General features: G+C 39.8%; 1 protein-coding gene across 1 annotated transcript in view; it reads right to left on the bottom strand.

Annotated features, from left to right (window-relative positions):
* RIMS1 (regulating synaptic membrane exocytosis 1) overlaps positions 1-19,877 on the bottom strand; it is a 448,078-nt gene that overhangs the window by 341,946 nt on the left and 86,255 nt on the right. Inside the window, 1 exon segment of the mRNA XM_032484440.1 lies at positions 4,822-4,893. Coding sequence (XP_032340331.1) covers positions 4,822-4,893 — 72 coding nt within the window.

The raw sequence follows: 19,877 nt of genomic DNA on the forward strand, positions 1-19,877 counted from the left end.
ATGTATTGAAAACAACATTTTAGGTTTGAGGGTGTTCTGAACTGAATATATCCCCCAAAATTCAGATATTAAAGCCCTAACTCCCAGTGTGGCTGTATTTGGAGACAAGGCCTCGAAGGAGGTAAGATCAGAGAAGGTCATAAGACTGGGGCCCTGATCCAGTAAGATTAGTGCCCTTATAAGAAGATACAGCAGAGAACTTGCTCTCTTCCTCCATCCTCATGCACCCAGGGAAGGCGACATGAGGACAAAGCAAGAACCCAGCCATCGACAAGTCAGGAAAAGAGCGGTGGCCTGAAACTGATCATGCTGGGACCTTAATTTATGACTTCCAGCTTCCAAAATGGCAAAAAAACTAAATCCTGTTAAACTCACCCAGTCTATGGCGTTCTGACAGCGCAAGCTACTTAATGCAGGCATACCTTGTTTTATTGCATTTCACATTATTATGTTTCACAGACGTTGTATTTTTCACAAATTGAAGCTTCCTGGCAACCCTGGGTCAAGCAAGTCTGTCAGTGCCATTTTTCCAACAGCATCTGCTCACTTCATGTCTTTGTGTCACATTTTGGTAATTCTTGCAATATTTCAAACATTTTCATTATTATTATATTTGTTATGATGATCCGTGATCAGTAATCTTTAATGTTAGTATTATAACTGTTTTGGCACATTTTTAGCAATGAAGCATTTTTTAATTAAGGTATATGCATTGTTTTTTAAGACGTAATGCCACTGCACACTTAATAGACTACAGTATAGTGCAAACAACTTTGACGTGCACTGGAAAACTAAAAAGTTCGCTTGACTTGCTTTGTTACGATATTTGCTTTATTGTGGTGGTCTGGACCTACAATATCGCCAAGGTGTGTCTGTACACAGAGATCACCCAGTCCACACCCAGTCCACACCCACACCCACACCCCTCCACAGAGACCATATTACAAAGGAAAAAACTGAAATCTGAAGATAGAGCGGCTTTTCTGAATCCACATTGCATTACTATAAAATGAGGTAGGAGTTTATAATTTAATACTTTCATCCTTAGAGGCACAGAGGAAATGTAGTCTGAGGCAGAACTAGTTAAGGAACTCAGTGTAGACTTGGAAATTAAATTGAGAAACAGTCACTTCTAAACTAAACAAATTTCTGTTAACTTTCAGCAGCGCCTTTGGGTAGCTCAGTGTTCCAGAGTTCTGCATCTTCTGCTCTCTCTTTATCAGAAATGATACTTGGGGGGTGGCTCAGTGGACTTCCCCTGCATCACGGGTCCTTCCATACCGGAGGAGCTCAGCCTTCATGACAGAAGGGGTATCAGTTCTTTACTAGGAAGAAAATTCTATGACCTTAGCTTAGTTCTTGATGTGTTAATGGATCTAACACAATTCAGAAAATCAATTTCTTTCTAACAAAGCCCATATTTCAAAATTATTTCTTTTCTGAAAACAATAATAAGAGTCAGCTTTAAAACACAGAAGCAGAATGATGGAATTTACGAACTAGGCAGCAGACACACCCCTCCTTCCCCAGGCGCTAAGTATCCCCGTTCAGCTTTGGAGACAGAAGCACGTGAAGCAGCATAATTTAAGGGAGAAATGATGATGCATCATTTAAATGTTTAAACTGTAGTCTCCATTCATTCCACTGACAAAACTGGGACTGCTTCTTCTGTTCATTGTCTTTTCCTTTGTTCAAAGAATAGCTGGTGACATTCACGAGGCCTTTGTATCAAGCCACAGAGCAGCATTATGAGACAGTAAGTCCAAAAAGTACCATTGGGATAAAGTTCAGAATTGCAGTGAGACTCAGGGTATCTGTTAAGCCCATCCAGTCTGTGGGCAATCAAAAATCTCTATTTACACCATGACCAAAATGTCCCCATAACACTGTCAAATGACTTGTCTAGAGTCCATCAACATGGTTTATCTATGGTGTATCTTACACTTTATGCTTCTTGGGGGTAAACACTTACTCTCAATGCAATTTTCCTGCCAGTGTCTATCATCCCATAGTTCCACAGCCATGATTTGAACTGTTGATTTACTTGGCAAGTCCACAAACCGAAGTGTAAAGAAAGACGCAAAGAGGGTTTCTACCACATGGATCTGATAGAAACATTTTCTTTTTTTCTATAAGAAAATATGTTACTAAGCCCCCAGTGGTTTGGGTTTTCCTTTTAAAGATCAATTTTAAAGTAATAACCTGAATTCCCTACATAAATCCTCTACATTAAAAATAACAAGGGAGGTGAAAATAAACAAAAGTCACTGGGGAATTCCAGTAACGATCTCCCACAAGCTGTCTTGATGAAACAAAGTAACTAATCCTTCTCCATTCTCACTGAGTTAGGGTTTAATGACCTTGAGTTGTAGCCACTTGGAAGACCATGTTTTAGAAAATAAAGCAGTTCCAAAAAAAAAAAAAAAAAAACACATAAAAGCGTTTCAAGGGGGAGGGTATAGCTCAAGTGGTAGAGCGCATGCTTAGCATGCATGAGGTCATGGGTTCAATCCCCAGTACCTCCTGTAAAAATAAATAAGTAAAAACTAATTAATCCCTTCCCCCAAAAAAGCATTTAAAAATATCTTGAACAGTGTTTATTCCATCCAAGGCAATGTAACAAAAAAAATGCCAATTTGTGACTAACTAAAATAATTTATCATGTGCATATCTGAACCAGAATTTTCAAAAAAAAATCCAATTTTAAAAATTCTAAGAAAATATCCCCCAAGCCACCATTATGTTAAAGTTTAGATAGAATCCCTTATGTACTAAACAGTGTAGTGAAGACAGTTATAAACCTGGAAAAGATTAACAGTTTATATAGGTTCAACCTGCAACTTATACAAAGCTTTCACTCTTGAGGAGCTCCAAGTGGCCATGGTCTGCTGGACTGATCTGTGATTGTTTTGTTCTGATAAACCAGAGACAGAAAGAAGAAAGAGAGACCATTTACACCATGACTGACTCCCACGCAGGACGTCTTCCCATTTGAAAAATACTCAACAAGAAGCAAGATGCCCATCACACCAAAATAGTAATGCTCTTGTTTATGTTTTCATTCTGCTGTCATGAACTCTGGGCTTGAAAACAGACAGATTCCACCTGGAGTTTTCCTTTTCCTCATAGCCTTGGAAACAACAACAAAAATTTACATAAAGTCACAAAACAAAGTGGCCTCAACAGACCTTGTGGCAAGTTAATATCTGAGAACTGTAGGCAAGAGAGTCCTTTCTTTTTTAAAACGTTGGCAACTAAGAGTCAAAACCAGCTCTCCAGGGTCCTGAAACTCTGTAGCGATGCGCTCTACAGTATCCTGGTGTTGTAGCCACCTGAATGTCAAGAGGCAGCTTTTCCCATGACTAATCAACATCTCAGCTGATTTTATTAAATCCAATTTCTCCTCTACCGTCTTCTGTGTATTTAGGTAAAAAGAATCTGATTAAAATGCATTTGTTCATTTAAATTCCACTTAGCAGTCCACTGAAAATAAAATGTGATTATTTGAAAGAAAAAAAAAAACCCCAAAACCTCTAGAGCACATTTTCTGGATAAGCCTTGATTGTGACGCATCACATCCCTTTGAAAAACTGGCACTGATGGCCCCAAGTTGGTGGAAAGCAGGCAGCCCTGCCTCGGAGAAACCATCAGGTTTTACCACCGTCTCCCTGAGTAACACTGGGCAGATGTGATAACTTGACTTCCCTGAACCTCGGGGTCTCGTCTTAAGCCGGGAGGTGACTGGATGATCCTTTAAACTTCTTTCAGCTCTAAAATCTGATTTTTCTCTTTGTACATGTTTTGTATGCAACACGTGCTCATGTTTGGTGAGTAAACGACTGCTGAGCAAACTACACTCAACTTTGGGGATATTTATTAAAGACACAGTCCTTTGTACAACCTACAAAAAATACAAAGGGTCTGCATTTTAGGATGTACTACTAAAAAAAGGACGTGGTCACGTAAATGGTCCAACGTTAGACATTTTAAAAACACATTCAGATGGTCTGAGTAAATTGACACAGAATGCTATTAAAAATTTGAAGTTTTTTTAAAAATATAAAAAGACAAGTGACTCACATGGTCTTGAAGCAACTTCAAAAATAAAGTCTGCAATGTCATTTATAAAAATAAAGCAGTTACTCGATTCCTTTCAGTATAGCTCAGAGAAGAGAGCTGGAGACAAAAGGACCAGGATTTAGTTGAGGCTGATAATTTTGATCTTGTAAGAAACCCACTGGTTTCTCTGTATTCATATTAGCTCTTTAAATATTATTTATAATCAACAGGTAATATTTTACAATGAAATAGATTTTATGGTGTACTTAGATATGCTTCCTTGGATATGACACTCTGGTATTCACTGTTTAAAATATACTTCATGAAGCTTTCTAAGACTGTGGCCTGGTATTATTAACATATGCCATTATTTTAGAACATCTCCATCAGACTAGGAATCAGTCCAGTCATTGGCCAAGCCCTGACCTTGGTACCGCTAACCCCACTCAGGATACTCCATTTTCCTGGGCCACAGGGCACAGTCCATCCTCCCTGGGAGCTTGTGCCCCCTACTCCTCACAGACAGCTTCTCCTTACTTGCTGGCTTCCTGGTCTCTCCCAGAGCCCACCCTGGATCTTATATAAGTGTACCCCCTCTGGCATTCTTGATCATAATCCCACACTCATTAAATTCCTACTCCCATCACAATCTCTGATTATTTGATCTATTTATTTGTACATATGTGCAAACATATGTCTATATAAGATTATTTGAGTGTCTCCCCCAATAGAACACAAATTCCACAACAAGACACTCCTTACCTGCCCTTTTCACTGTTGTCTTCCTGGCACCTGACAGAGTTGACTGATAGACAGCAGACTCTCAACAGATACCTGTCAAATGAATGAACCACTCAATGATCACCACCAAATATAAATCAAGAACCCTGGCTCATAAAGGCTTATTCACTTTGAAAAACTGATTGCAATTATTTGTCAACATTTTGCTTGCAATTAAATTTTCTGATAATTCTGATGAACTAAGTTGAGCACATTTTATATGTGACTCTGCCTTAAAACATATTATATTCTTAGAACTAAACAAAACTTCCTTGCAAGTAAGGCCATGGTGAATGAAACCTTGCCCATGCTATTAAGTGTATTATAAATAAAGTGACATGGAAACAACCTAAAAGTCCATCAACAGATGGCCGCATAAAGAAGTTGTGATATATGTATAAATATATACACAATGGAATACTACTCAGCCATAAAAAAGAATGAAATAACGCCATTTGCAGCAACATGGATGGACCTGGAGATTGTCATTCTAAGTGAAGTAAACCAGAAAGAGAAAGAAAAATACCATACGATATCACTTATATGTGGAATCTAAAAGAAAAAAAGACACAAATGAACTTATTTACAAAACAGAAACAGACTCACAGACATAGAAAACAGACTTATGGTTACTGGGTGGGGAGGGGATGGGAAGGGATAAATTGGGAATTTGAGATTTGCAGATAGTATTATATATAGAATAGATAAAACAGCAAATTTCTACTGTATAGCACAGGGAGCTATATTCAGTATCTTGTAGTAATAAAACAGAATATGAAAAGAAATATATGGATGTGTATGTATGACTGAAACATGATGCTGTGCACCAGAAACTGACACAGCATTGTAAACTGACTAGACTTCAACAACAACAACAACAACTGTATACACCAGTGTTTCCATAGTTCAAAGGAGGGGAGAGATGTTGTGTCTAGACTTGAAACAGTCATAGTGAGTACCATAGTTACAAACTTTGAGCTCTGTGTTATGCGCTAGTCACTGGACTAAAAACTCAGTGTTTTAAATTTCAGTCATTTTAACTGCAAAAGTAATACTTGCCTATTAGAACAATTCAAACAAGAGCAGTGTTCAAGCAGAGCAGCCCCTGCCTGGCCCCATCAACTCCCCCTGCTATTGACCGTAGTGTGTGCTATGTCCATACTCTTCCACTGCTTGTGCACACCCTTAGGCTTATGTTGAGCTGGTTACAAATGGGTGAGCAATTCAGCTGCTCAGAGCTAAGATCTCTTTCACTAGGCTTTGCAAGTCATCTTGTAATTGTGTACTAATCAGGGTCAGTACTGCTTAGGCCCATACAGAGGACACTGTTGTATTAACAACTGGACTCTACCTTGGATACCGAGCAGGACCACATGGGGTCTCTCCCTCTATGTCCTCTGTTTCTTGTTTGTAGGAAATAAGCTTCATTCAGCCTCCTTGACCTTCCCCGAGTTCCAAAGGACAGATTCAAACAGTTGCTAATTAGGGAAGGGAGGGGATGCAGAAAGAAAGAAGGAACAATAGTGTAGCCCTGGGGCAGGGTTCTGGTTCCTCCTTAAGGGAAATACATAACAATATCTTTGAGTTCTTCAGGAACTAAGCCTGCCCTGCCTCTCCCCCCCACCCCTGCTTCCTCTTTATGGCTGAGCAGAATCTATTAGGAGACGGTTTCTTGCGTGAATACTGGGTCCACCAGATTGCAGCCATTCTGATTAAAAGCAGCTTTCCTTTTTGTTACCAAGGCTGTTGCCTCCAGGATCATATCCCTGCCCCTCCCTCGAATGGAAACCGGTTACTCTTATCTAAGCCTCAGGAGGCAACTGCAATGAGAAGAAGCAAGAACTGGGTACAACCTGTGAAGCCCAAGATGGCAGAAGATTTGACTTAAAATGGACCTCGAGCCTCAATATATGCTCAGTAATGCGTCAGCTGCTAAATGACACCCCCCCCGCACCACGACAGTTGATGATCACCATGACAACAACCGGAAAAGCCCCGTACAAGGGTAGAAAAGAAAGGCGACGGGCTCCAGCACACCCAGAATGAGGACATGATGGCAGGAACCTCCCATAAAAGTCCTGGTGGCCCGAGATATAATTTATTTAGCCATTTTCCTACTGGTGGGGATTCAGGTTTCTCCAATTTGTTGCAGAAGTATCCTTGTAGATCTATTGCTCTATATTGGCACTGTATTTCTGTTAGAAATAGTCCTGTAAGTGGGATTACCGGGTCAATACCAGGGTATGCAGAGCAGCTTTAAATTTTTTTCTAAGAAAAGAATCTGGAATATATGAACTTAGGTTTCATGGACTCCAAACAGCTTGGGTAGGCAAAGGAGAAATTAGACAGAATTTTGAGGAAAAGAAAGAAGGTAGAGCTATGGCAGCAGGAACCAGCACGGTGTGTCCATGTGGCAATCAGGGACCCAGACCCGGTGAAGCGTGTATAATTTGGGACCCATAGAGGTGGGAGGGGGTTACAGAAGGCAGGTAGCCTGGATTTTGATATCAACTGCAAAAATTTAGATTTGCTGCTCTAGGAAGCAAAGGACCACTGATAATTTGCAATAACAAGACAAGTGATGAAGCAACCTTTCGGGATTGTAAGGAAAAAACCCCCAGCGGTCTGCTGACCCATGGGTTTCTGAGCCTGAGCGTGGTGTTCTCTCCAAGACCACATGGACTCTGGCAGTCTTCATTTCCTCAGGAGCTCCTTGGGTAACAGAAGCAGAACAAGGCACAATTCAAATGCAAATGCTTTCTCATCAGCTCCAAATTGCTCCTGTTATCAAGTTTGAAAGCTGTAACAGCAGTGAAAGTGCTCTAAGGACAGGATCAGCGACACGCCACTGGCAACGTCCTCCTCCGACACTTTCTTCTCCATCACAGGCCGGGGCCGGGCCGCTGGGGCCATCACCTCTGAGCCCCTGCCTGGTAGGCCTGCTCTCCTCCCTGTCTGGACATCACTGTTTCCAGTCCTAGCAGATCCTCCTGGAGGGCTAATGATATTCTGTAACCCTAGTCAACCAACTGGTCCAAGGTCCAACCAAGGGTGGTCTTACTGTAGCACAAAAGGTCAAGCCTCCAGTCTCTGTGATGCGTCGTATTTTACAGAAGTTCCTTGGTTTCCACAACTTCACTTCCCACATAACAACTGGTCTATCAGGAAAAAATGTGCAGTTTGAAGAGGAAGCAAGATAATCCATCATCCCCACCAGACACAAAGTCTAACCACTCCATCTTTTTCTTTTTGACTATTTTTACTTCTGCTCATCTTGTAAGTATCAATATTCTCTATGGATCTATCATTTACCCTTTTCTTCAGACTCTACTGGTGATTTAATTTACTCCCAGAGCATCAACATCACCTCTTGGTCAAAGATGCTGAAATCTTTGGATCCAAATTCTCTCTTGAGTTCCAGGTCCATAGTTATGAACTGGACATTACCGAGTTGAAAGCACTCTCACCCAGCAGGACCAATGCTAGATGGTTGAAGGCTGTTGTCCACTCCAATTGGTTGGTATCTCATTTAAATTGTCCGTGCCCATCCTGCAGCAGTGGCTAAATATTTTTCATGTCCTGCCTGGCCACAGAACATCAAACTGAACCTGTCCCAAACTGACCTCCTCAGTTATCCTCATTCCTCCTGATCTGATCTATATCTTACATTTCTCTCCCAGTTAATAGCACCACCATCAACTCTACTGCCCAAGCGAGAAACTTTGGAATCATCTACTTTCTCCTTGTTTAGCATCTGTATCCAGTGATCATGTCTAGTTGTTCTCTTCAGGTTTTTCCCCATCTCAAGGCTCTGTCAAGTCCTCGGTTCATGCACTGCCATTACTCACCTGGCCTGTTGCCTTAGACTCCTATCCAGTTGCCCTAATTCCACCATCTCCACTTTCTGAACCATTTCTAACCTACAATCTAAAGGTACCTTCACAAAACACAAATGTTACCATGTAATTTCAAATTCCACAAAAATGTATCCTCATTTCATCCAACAGAAACATGGAGGAATACATGTTACATAAGGAAGGAATAAGCTGGAGTAACAATATAGATACTGTTAAAAAAAATACTTCCTACTATGAGCCATTCTCTGTGTTAGACATTATGGATTCCAGGAAAAAAGACTTGGTACGGCTCTACCAGGAAGATGAAACACTAAAAAAACCTCATTGCAGTAGTTAGGGTTACCAGACAAAATACAAGATGTCCCATTTTTGATGAATGATAAATAATTTTTTTAGGATAAGCATGCTCTGAATAGTGCACGGGGTGTATTTACACTAAAAAAATATCATTTACCTGAAATTCAATTTAAAAAAAATACACATTTAAATTTTTTATTTTTAAAAATTTTGGGGAGTAATTAGATTTGTTTGTTTGGGGATTGAACCCAGGGCCTCATGCATGCTAGGCATGCCTCCTACCACTGAGAGAGGCCCCAGTTTGAAATTCAAATTTTTATTTGCTAAACCTAGCAACCTAAGTGTGGTGATGACATATGCTAAAATTAAGGTATGCAAATTACAGATCTACTACAAAGGAGAAAGAGTAACTCTGTCTGGAAGACCTGTGCAGTCTTTAGAAAGGAGCGCACCAATTAAAGTGATGGAGAGTAGTTTGTTGGGTAGGTAACGCGTGTGTATGTGTGAGTGTATGTCCATGCATGTACGCGTGTGTCAGATGGTCAGATGGCACGAGGGACATTTCAGGAAGAGGAAAGAGCATTTATGAAGGCAAAAAAGAGAGATCCTACAGGGTGTGTTTGTAGTGCTGTGCTGATAAAAGCAAACACACAACAAGAAAAGGGACTAATTTATACAGACGATCAATACAAAAAGAATAATAATGATAATAATGATAAAAATGACAGATAGACAGAGACAGAAGAGTGAAGATCTACCACCTCAACTTATAGGACTGAACTTGTAGGGTGTCCCACTCACCCCTGTGCAATGAAATAAAAGGAACTTTGGAGTCAGAGGTCTGAGTAAGAACGCCATCATTTTCTGGCAGCCAGTTTGAGCATTCGTTTTCTCAAAGCAAAAAAATAGAAAATAATGCCTTTCTCCTGGGGGAGAAAATTAACTGAACTTCATTGTGGCCAAGGCTTTGTAAACCAAAAACTGAGAAGAAAGTCCTAGTTAGCATCACAGTGGCCCCTGCATCTCTTTCCAAGAGCATGTATATTTGCTGCTTCTGCACAAGGTAGAGACACACCCTTACTTCTATGGTGTGGCTACAGCGGAATAGTTTTTCTTTCTCTTTCTTTTTCTCTTCTCCCAAAGATCACCCTCCTTTTAAAAAAATTTCATCTTTTATTGAAGCGTTGTTGATTTACAATGTTAGTTTCAGGTGTACAGCAAAGCATTCAGTTATACATATACATACACATATGTATTCTTTTTCAGAATGTTTTCCACAGTGTAGGTTATTACAAGGAATTGGACATAGTTCCCTGTGCTATATAGTAGGTCCTGGTTGTTTATCAAAGATCACCCTCTCAGCATTAGTTTTGAGTCCTTCTGGGCATGTTTGAAATCTTTACCTCTCATTTTCCCTTCTGGGTCTCCCTCTATTTCATCCAACACTTACTGAGCATTTTAGAGTAGAGAGATGCTTCTCAAGCCCTTTTGGCTTCTTCTCAGTCTGAGATATAAACACACTGCAGACATTATATGAGAAATACTGTCTCCTTGTTTCTAATACATTCTGGTCACAGCTTGTTAAAATGATCAACAATAGCAATGTATAAGAAATCAATAAGTAAAAATTAACATATTTTACGAGTTTTGGCATGTTGCTCAGAAGCCTGTGAGCAAGAGAAACAACAGACATGAATAAAGATGAGGACATGCCAAGAAATCCAGACATTTGATTTTAGACTTAACTTGAGAAGCAACAGCAAACTGAAATACATTTTGAAATCAGAAAGTAACGTGATGAAAATGCGATTTAAGAAAGAATGACCTAAAAGCATACACAGGATGTTTTGCTATATAAGTAATGACTTCTTATCTATACTTAAAATTGATATACATTTTACTGCCCCCAAATTTGTCTTGGTTGATAAATATAAAATTTGTGCAGAAAAATAAATCAGTCCCTTCAGCTGAAATCTGAACATTCAAAACAGAGTCTGGGAAGAAAACACAAAGTATGTGGCAAGTGGTCATTTTTCTTATAGATTTTGTAGCATCACTCTTTTGGTAACCACATCCAAAACCTTGTTTACTTTTAACTGAGAAATTACCTACCTAGCCTCACCGTTTGCAACTTGATCAAGTTTTTTAAAAAATCAGAATTCCTATGCCCAGGTTGGAAGGAGAAAAATCAAGTTCATGTCAATCACAACAAAATTTCTCTTGCTCTGATCATACAATACTGAGCCTTTCCCTGCATAACTTAACCTCCAATTTCCTACTTTAATGACAGGTAAAGATAAAGGGAGAACATGAGGGCTGTAGGTGTCCAATCCCATTGAGAACTACCAACTCTCTTCTACAAGAATGAGGAAAAGAAAAATGAACCACAATAGAGCTCATACCCTCACACAGCAGGTCTGAGACACACACACAAATAAGAGGTGGAAGGTGATAGATGCATTAGGTAAGAGAGCTACAATCCCAGCTCAGCAGAAGAATCAATTCTGATGGGGTGGTTTTTCAGGTGAGTCTTGGAGAGACTCACATGGGAGCAGAGATTTGAGAATGGGGTGGGTGAGACAATTAGATACTGAAGTCAGTAGGGGCAGAGGCTCAAAGTGGACAAAAGGAGTGGAGAGCACACTTAGTGAGTATGGAAATCACGTAATTTTGTCAAATGTCTGCTGGGAGGTGAGGCATGCCAGGCGCTGGACGGCACAGGGTCTGGGATTATTCACGGGCAGTTGTGCCTGGAGGTCTTCAGGAAGGCAGCTGCTCTGTCCAAAGCTGGGTGGGGTGCTTTAGAGCAGAGGAAAAATAAGAGACAGAAAGCCCAAGAAGGTTTCCAACTCCAAGTGAGAGAGAAGGAGGGCCTGAAATAAGAGGGTGGCAGTGAGAATGGAAAGGAGGGGTAAATGTGATGTGGACAAAGATGCAGAGTTCAGAGTTCAGTTCTTTTTCTCTCGTACTAGAAACAGCACACCACTGGAACGCCTAATGGAGCAGGTGTTGCCTTGCCCACTGTGGGAATACAGTGGTCCATGAGATTCCACTAATCGTAACTGTAAAAAAAAAAAATCTAAATGTAACTTCCCTACAGACAGATAGAAACACACACATACTGGAATATAACTCAAAGTCACAGTGTTTTCAAGCCTGAACGTTTTTTCTCTCTCATAAATATGGCCCCAAGCTACCCCTTGAGCTCTCATAGTAAATGACACCGCAAAGGACCAGCCCAAGTATTTGAAAACTTATAGTGCTTCAAAGATTCACAAATTGTGGAAACAGCTCTCTGGCATCACATGGAAAGGCAGAGTTAGAAAGATCAAAGGGACAAAGGAAAGAGGCTTTCATGTTCCTCCCTGATTCTCCATATTCTCTATTTTTAAATGTTTATCAGCTCAGTTTACCATTCTCAATTCGGGGAATAATAGAATCTATTTTGGAATCATCTGTCAATTGGAACTCATTATTCAAATCAAACCAATTCATAGTTCCAATCAAAAGAAAGCAATTTATATCAAGTTCCAATGGTATAGCACAGTATTATCCATTACAGTAGACCAAGGACTTTTCACAAAATACAACCTCTACCTTCAAGAAGTGAACACTGCAGGTGGAGAGACAAAATACAAAAATATCTTAGAAGTTAATGAAATATATTTTTTAAAATCAACTAAGGCAACCAAAGAACATGTGTCCCAAGGCAGCACTAAATTTATTAGCAAGTGACTGGTATACTTTTAAAATACTGTAGAAGTTCATCTTTTATTTACACATCAACAAGCAAAACAAGAGGTCACTTACTCCATATATGAGGAAATTTAGATGCAAAAAGTCATGATAGAAATTCTGTACGTTCTTTGAGGTCTCTCAAATTTTATACCCTCCATGAATTTGTTCCAACTTGGGGTAAATACCATAGAGAGTGTGACTTGTTCACTGATTATATATATATCATGTCTGCCAAACTCCCAACTAGCATGCATGAATTCTTTGACTCAGGAACACTATAAATAACAGCAAAAGAAGCCATCAACAAAACAAAAAGTCAACCTACAGAATAAGAGAAAATATTTGCAAATGATGTGACCATGCAAGGGGTTATTATCCAAAATATAGAGACAGTTTATACAACTCAATATCAAAAAAACCCAATCACAAAATGGGCAGAAGACCTGAATAGACATTTTCTAAGAAAGACATACAGATGGCCAACAGGCACATGAAGAGATGCTCAACATTGCTAATTATTAGAGAAATGCAAATCAAAACTGCAGTGAGATGTCATCTCACACTAGTCAGAATGGTCCATCATCAAAAAGTCTACAAATAACAAATGTTAGAGAGGGTGCGGAGAAAAGGGAACCCTTGTACACTGTTGGTGGGACTGTAAATTGGTGCAGCCACCTTGGAAAACAGTATGAAGATTCCTTGAAAAATTAAAAATAGAGTTGCCATATGGTCCAGCAATCCCACTCCTGGGCATGTATCTGGAAAAAACCAAAAACACTAATTTGAAAATTACATGCACCCTAATGTTCACAGCAGAACTATTTACAATAGCCAAGACATGGAAGCAACCTAAGTGTCCACGGACAGATGATTGGATAACGATGTGTGTGTGTGTGTGTGTGTGTGTGTGTGTGTGTTCGCACACAAAATGGAATACTACTTGGCTATAAGAAAGAATGAAATATTGCCATTTGCAGCAATGTGGATGGACCTAGATCGTATTATGCTTAGTAAGTAAGTCAGACAGAGAAAGACAATTATATAATATCACCTATATGTGGACTCTAAAAATAATGCTGAATAAATGTATTACAAAACAGACTCACAGACATAGAAAACAAATTTATGGTTAGCAAATGAGGGGGAAGGGACAAATCAGGAGTTTGGGATTAACAGATACACACTACTGTATATAAAACAGATAGACAACAAGGTCCTACCTGTAGAGCACAGGGACCTAGATTCAACATCTTATAATAACCTATAGTGGAAAATAATCTGCCCAAAGCTGAACTGCTATGCTGGTACACCTGAAACTAACACAATATTAAATCAGTTATACTTAAATTAAAAAAAAAAAACACTATGACATTCTTATCTTCTCACCCTCTGGAGAACAGCCCAGGATTGAGCAAGAAGGGCACCGTCAATGGGTCTCACTGGGACCATGAAATGCCACTTGTGGTGCCTGCCTCTGAGCAGGTCTGGAGCTTGGGCGCTGGCCTCTGACTGCCTGGCTTCAAATCCTGGCTTCACGATCAGTGGGTGTCAGTGCATGAGCAAGTAATTTACAACTCTGTGCCTCAGTTCCCTCACTTATAAAATGAAGATGATCATGGCACTTTATAGAACTTTGTGTTAACTGCACATAAGTGCCTAAAACGGAGTAGCATACAACTGCAGTTATTGTTGGCACAGGTTGTGGAGAACCAGCAAAGAGCTAAAACTAGACTTCCTCCTGCCCTAACCTTAGGCATAACTGAGGGTGGTGAGAGATGCTGAAAATTAAGATGTGCTTTCCTTTCCTTTTTGGTGCTACCATACAAAATAGTTCTCTCCACCGTGCTAGAGAGACTTCTTTCCTGTGGGTCTCCCTAAGGCATCAGAAAAGAAGCGCGTATTTGAGGGACCATAATTCCGTAGAGCTACGCGCCGTTTCCATTGCCTTATCTTTTCATTAAATTTCCTTAGGAACTCCCCGCTTAAATTCTTAGACCTTTTTGGGGTCTTTCCTCTCCCTGTTCATTCATTTGTCACCAAAGCCTCTGCTGTCTCCTTCCAGATGCTTCTTTCTTGCATCCATTTCTTCTTAACTCCCACCATCAGCCTTACTATTATTAACCATGTCTGGTCTATTTTAACCGTCTACTAATTGGTCTCCTTCTCCCCAGGAGTGCCCTGTTATCACCCATCACAGCATACTTCAGAAAAATTCATCACCCCGACACATCCCTTTCAGGTTGGTGGCTCCAAGTTCAGATGCTTTCATGTCTTCAGAGTAAAAGCAGTTTCCTGACCCTGGAACTTAAGGATATTTATAACCTGGCCCCTGCGTTCCTTTAGAGGTTTATATTCCTCAACTTCTTTGCCAAATATGCCTCTGCAACCAGATTATATAGTCAGTGCCCAAGTCATTTTCTTAGTCTGGGATGCCCTCAACTCTCCTTTCTATCCGACTAAAACCCACTCTTGAAGGAAAGCTAATATCCTCCTTTCTCCTCTAGCTTTTCCTGACTCCACATTACATCAGCCACAATTGTTGATAGATCCCCCCTTGAAAAGAATTCCATGTACATTTTTAAGTAATGCGCTTGACTTTTGTAAGGTACCTTTTATACCTACATAGCCACCAACCTTCCCATCCACCCATCCATCCGTCCATCCATCCCTCCATCCCTCATCTCCTTAAATTAGGAATGACTTGAGGGCAGATCCTGTTACTTAGTATTTTGGGATCCTTCCCTTCCTTCTTCCTCAAACTTACTACTGTATCTGGAACATAGCTTAGGCTTTATAAACATTTTTTAAAAGAATTGCAGAAAAGTATCAGATAGCATGCAATTGAATAATAATATAAATATGATAAAATTTATATTACCAGCTCTAAGTATTACTGGCTCTAACAATTTTTCCTCACTTCCAATTTCAAGTTAGATTTCTCTGTGCCTTCATGGCAATCTGTAAGCTCTTTCATAGCTTTGTCATCATACTTCGTTGCAATTACTTATTTACCTGTCTGTCAGCTTAACTAGGTTATATCTTCTTCATAGCTTTGTAAGTCTCTTACATTTGTTGGGTGAATGAGTAAAAATGAATGAATGAACAGCAAAATACATGCTACACATATAGGTCATTTGAACTGATGGAAATCTTATTTAACACTACCCAGAGTTAAGTAAGACTTGAAAGGCCTGCTTCAGCCTGTCATGTTCTGAATTTGTCTACCCAATGACCTCAATTATATATTACCAGCGATGCTATCGAAAGTCATTAAAGATGCCCTAGACACACTCACAGTGTTTAATGTTTGTTACATGCATAATAGATGAGTACCTTCATTTATCTACTAAAATCATTTTTCACTAAACAAACATTAATTTGTGGCATGGATTGCCCAAGGTCCTGGGCATAATCTTTCCCTTTTATTTAATTTCTTCTTTCTAATAGCAGTGCAGAAGTAACCATGGGTACACATTCTCCTTTGGCTATGAGCTCCCTGCTTCTGCATAAGGACCATCTATTTCCTTGGCACAGGTAGACCATTCTCATCTTGGACAAAAGACTCTGCAGAAAAGCAGAGGAAACAGCAGTGATTCACAGAGTAACCAGGCTGGGCCCTGAGGCACAGCGAGTTTCTAATAATAATATTGCCATTTTTTATTTCGTCTCCACATGAGTGTTCGAAGAGAGGGACCATTCCGTGATAGTCACATTAATTTCAATTTATCAAATTATCACTCATCCCAGCTAACGTTCATCTTTCCTGAGCATCTCAGTGGCACATACCAGTGGTTCTAATCAGGAGAGTACATCAGGATAACTTGGGGAGATTTTCCAAATACACGTTTCCTGGGCTCCCTACTCCCACACAGTCGGGAGCATTTGATACATGATGGGGTGGCCTGAGGTGGGATGTATGCTTTTTAAAAATACCCCAATGCCTTTTTACACCACTCCTTTCAAAAAGAAACAGTAATAGTAAGAAAAGATACAGTCTATGTTTTGACGGGATTAGCCAAATATATATATATATATATTTTCCAAATCATGTCAATGTCAGCACACTGTAAGAACTTCAATATTTGGTAAATATTTGTTCAACGGATGAAATAATGAATACTGCATAGATTACTGACTTCTTCAGGAGAATAATATTCATGTAGTACTTCATACACAGTTCTCTCATGTACTTTATTTCATTTTGTCCTCAAGAAGTAATAACAAGATAACAAGAAGTAATTTTCGTCCTACTTTTCAGATGAGAAAACTAATATTTAGGAAGTTAAGACCTCTAGGCCAATGTCATCCAGCAGATAAGCAACAGGACAAGGGCTAAAAATACATCGCTGAAGCCCTTCAAGCTAGAATTTACCCACTATTCCCTGAAGCATTGCAAAATCCTCTCCATGCTAACAATGTAGATTATCTGCGTATTTTGAGTCCATCATATGCTACGAATCTGAATCCAGATAACCTGAACTCTAGACCTACATCTGCGCCTTCCCTGTTGAGTAACCCTGGGGTAAGTCACCCCCAGGTTTATGTTTCATTTGCCACATGCAGGTCACGCCCATACATCTTCAGAACTCAGTTGTTGCTCACATCACATGGCTTGATGCATAGCTGACATTAAATGAACTCAACTGAAGGTTTGCTGGGCCTTCAACAACCTTAGTTTTCTCAGGACATCTTTTTAAAAAGTAATTGTCCCTGTTTGGGACAAATATCATTTATCCCAAGAAAGCTGAAGGGATGAAGACCACTCAGCTGGACATCTGGAGCTGGCCCTAAAATAAAGGTAAACATGACCTTTAGGCTTCCTGATAGAATCAGTAGGGTAATAATGAATAGGATTCAAGTTAGATGTTCTGCACAAGAGAGGAAAAAAGTTGCATTTAGCTAAAACATTCTCTACTTGCAGGAACAAAAGGCACGGACAGTACACAAGGGACAAGGTCTTCCAAGATCAGGCTCACCAACTTAGGAACCACTCAGAGCATCATTAAAAGGGGACCTAGTTCAGTCATCAAGGGATAATTGGTGAACATGATTAATGACTAGTAAAGTTCCACGAAACATAACTGCTATACACAAAACTACCACAGCTCTACTCTAACAGAACTAAACCCTTTCAGTACCTGAGAAGTTGAAGAAGGCATCTTCTCCTCTAGAGTACTCAGAGATAAACACAATACTGTCTTAAAATAGTTACAGCAGAAAGAAGAGCTTTGTAAGACTTTTGTAAACTGGCATAGAATGACTTGCATAAACCAGCAAATCATACCAAAAAAAAAAAAAATGTAGAAAAGCTACAGAAAAAAATTCTCTCACTTTCTAATTATAACCATGAATGGAAACACCAGTGTTCCTAGTACTCCCTATTTGCAAGTTCCTGGCTGTACTGACTTTATACTAAAAGACAAAAACATATTTTTTTTGGAGTTGACATTTTTTTCTATCATCACCTGCTTAATATGATCTGTACTACAAGTGGGGCTAGAACTAGACTATGACACTGAACACCTCTTGTAGTATAAGGAAAAAAAATCTGAACTTAGCAAGAAAATAAAACGCATCACATTTTGATGTAAACATCTGGCTAGAAATAGTACAGAGAAGGCAGCTTGTCTCTGATTAATCCTTTCATTCATAATAAGATATATACTTAAAAGATCCTTTGCTTTTGAAAATACGCTCCCTTTCTTCTTGGCTAAATTTTACTCTAAAAAATGAGATACATTTCAAAAAAGGAGCATATTTTAAAAGCAGTATATATTTTAAAACATTCATTTCCTCGAGTGTATCTAAACACCTACAACATGAGTAATTCTTCTAGACCAACAAAACATCAGAGTGAAAACAATCACAAAAAAACAAATTTATTTAAAATGGTCAAGTCTGATCATGCTTCAAATTTTACTCAATTTTACTTTTCATCATTTTTTACCTTCAAAATTTGAAGTTCTTATAGAAATTCACCTAAAGGAATACTAAATGAAATTTCTAAATTTTTCACTTATGTATGCCATTGAAGATATGTTTGTGTTCATAACAGGATGCTTAAGACTTCATGAGAAAATACGTTCCTAGACATTATGTGTTCAGTGAACAGAGGACCTATCAGGCATATTAGAGATTACACACACGGCTTGGAGCCCCCTCCCTCCAGTACACACAAGAAATTCCTCTTCTCTTTCATTGCTTCCAAAATTCATTAAATTCCACTAAACCTCACTAAATTCCACTTGCTGCACATCTGTTGCCACCAGCAGAGTCCAAACCACCATTACGTTTTGCCAGAACCACCACAACTGCCTCCTAAAAGTTCCTGTATCATCTTCCCACCCACTGGCCACACTACATTGGATCGTGACTCTCCCTTCTTTGAACAGCATCAAGTGTTTCTCTATAGCCTTACGTTAAAATGCAAAGATCTGGGAGGTCTTTGTTCCTCTAAGATGAAACCCTTGCTTACTCATCAGCATCCTCCATTGTCCTTCTCCACTTCCTCCTCGCTTTCCTCTGCCTTTCTTTCGGTTCCCCGAGCATGCCACAATGGTTTCCATGTCCGGTCCACTGCACATAGCATCCTCTTTGCCTGGAATTCCCTTCTGCTGGCTCTTCACAAGACTGACTTCTCATCTTTCAATCTCTCCTTAAATATCGGCTCCTCTCAGAGCCTTCCTGGAGCATGCTCTCTAAACAGTTTCCCCTGTGTGGTCTCTGTCTCTGTACTCAGTTCAGGTTCTGGTGAAAAGGGAGAGTTTTGTCATCTATGTGAGTTTGTCATTTAGATCTTCTCCCACACGCTGAAGTTCTACAAGGACAAGGACTCTGCTTGGTTCATCACCACGTCGAGTGCCTTGGATGAGACTCTGCACACAGTAGGTCCAGACTAAATAATATCTTCTGAAGGGAGAATGAATAGCCCAGCTCACTGCAGAGCAAGCAGTGCCCTGCTCCGCCATGCACCAGCTGAAGAAGTTCACATCCCCTTTCCTTAATGCTACCTTCTCATCCAAAGCTGATCTAACAGGTTTCCACCGAAGAAGTAGACCACAGCTGTGCTGAAATCAGAACTCAAGAGAATTTGGAAAAGACTGAGTAAGAAATCTGCAGAACTTCAGGAGCACAGAACACCACTAG

The sequence above is a fragment of the Camelus ferus genome, chromosome 8, assembly GCF_009834535.1.
Source record: "Camelus ferus isolate YT-003-E chromosome 8, BCGSAC_Cfer_1.0, whole genome shotgun sequence".
Lineage (NCBI taxonomy): Eukaryota > Metazoa > Chordata > Mammalia > Artiodactyla > Camelidae > Camelus > Camelus ferus.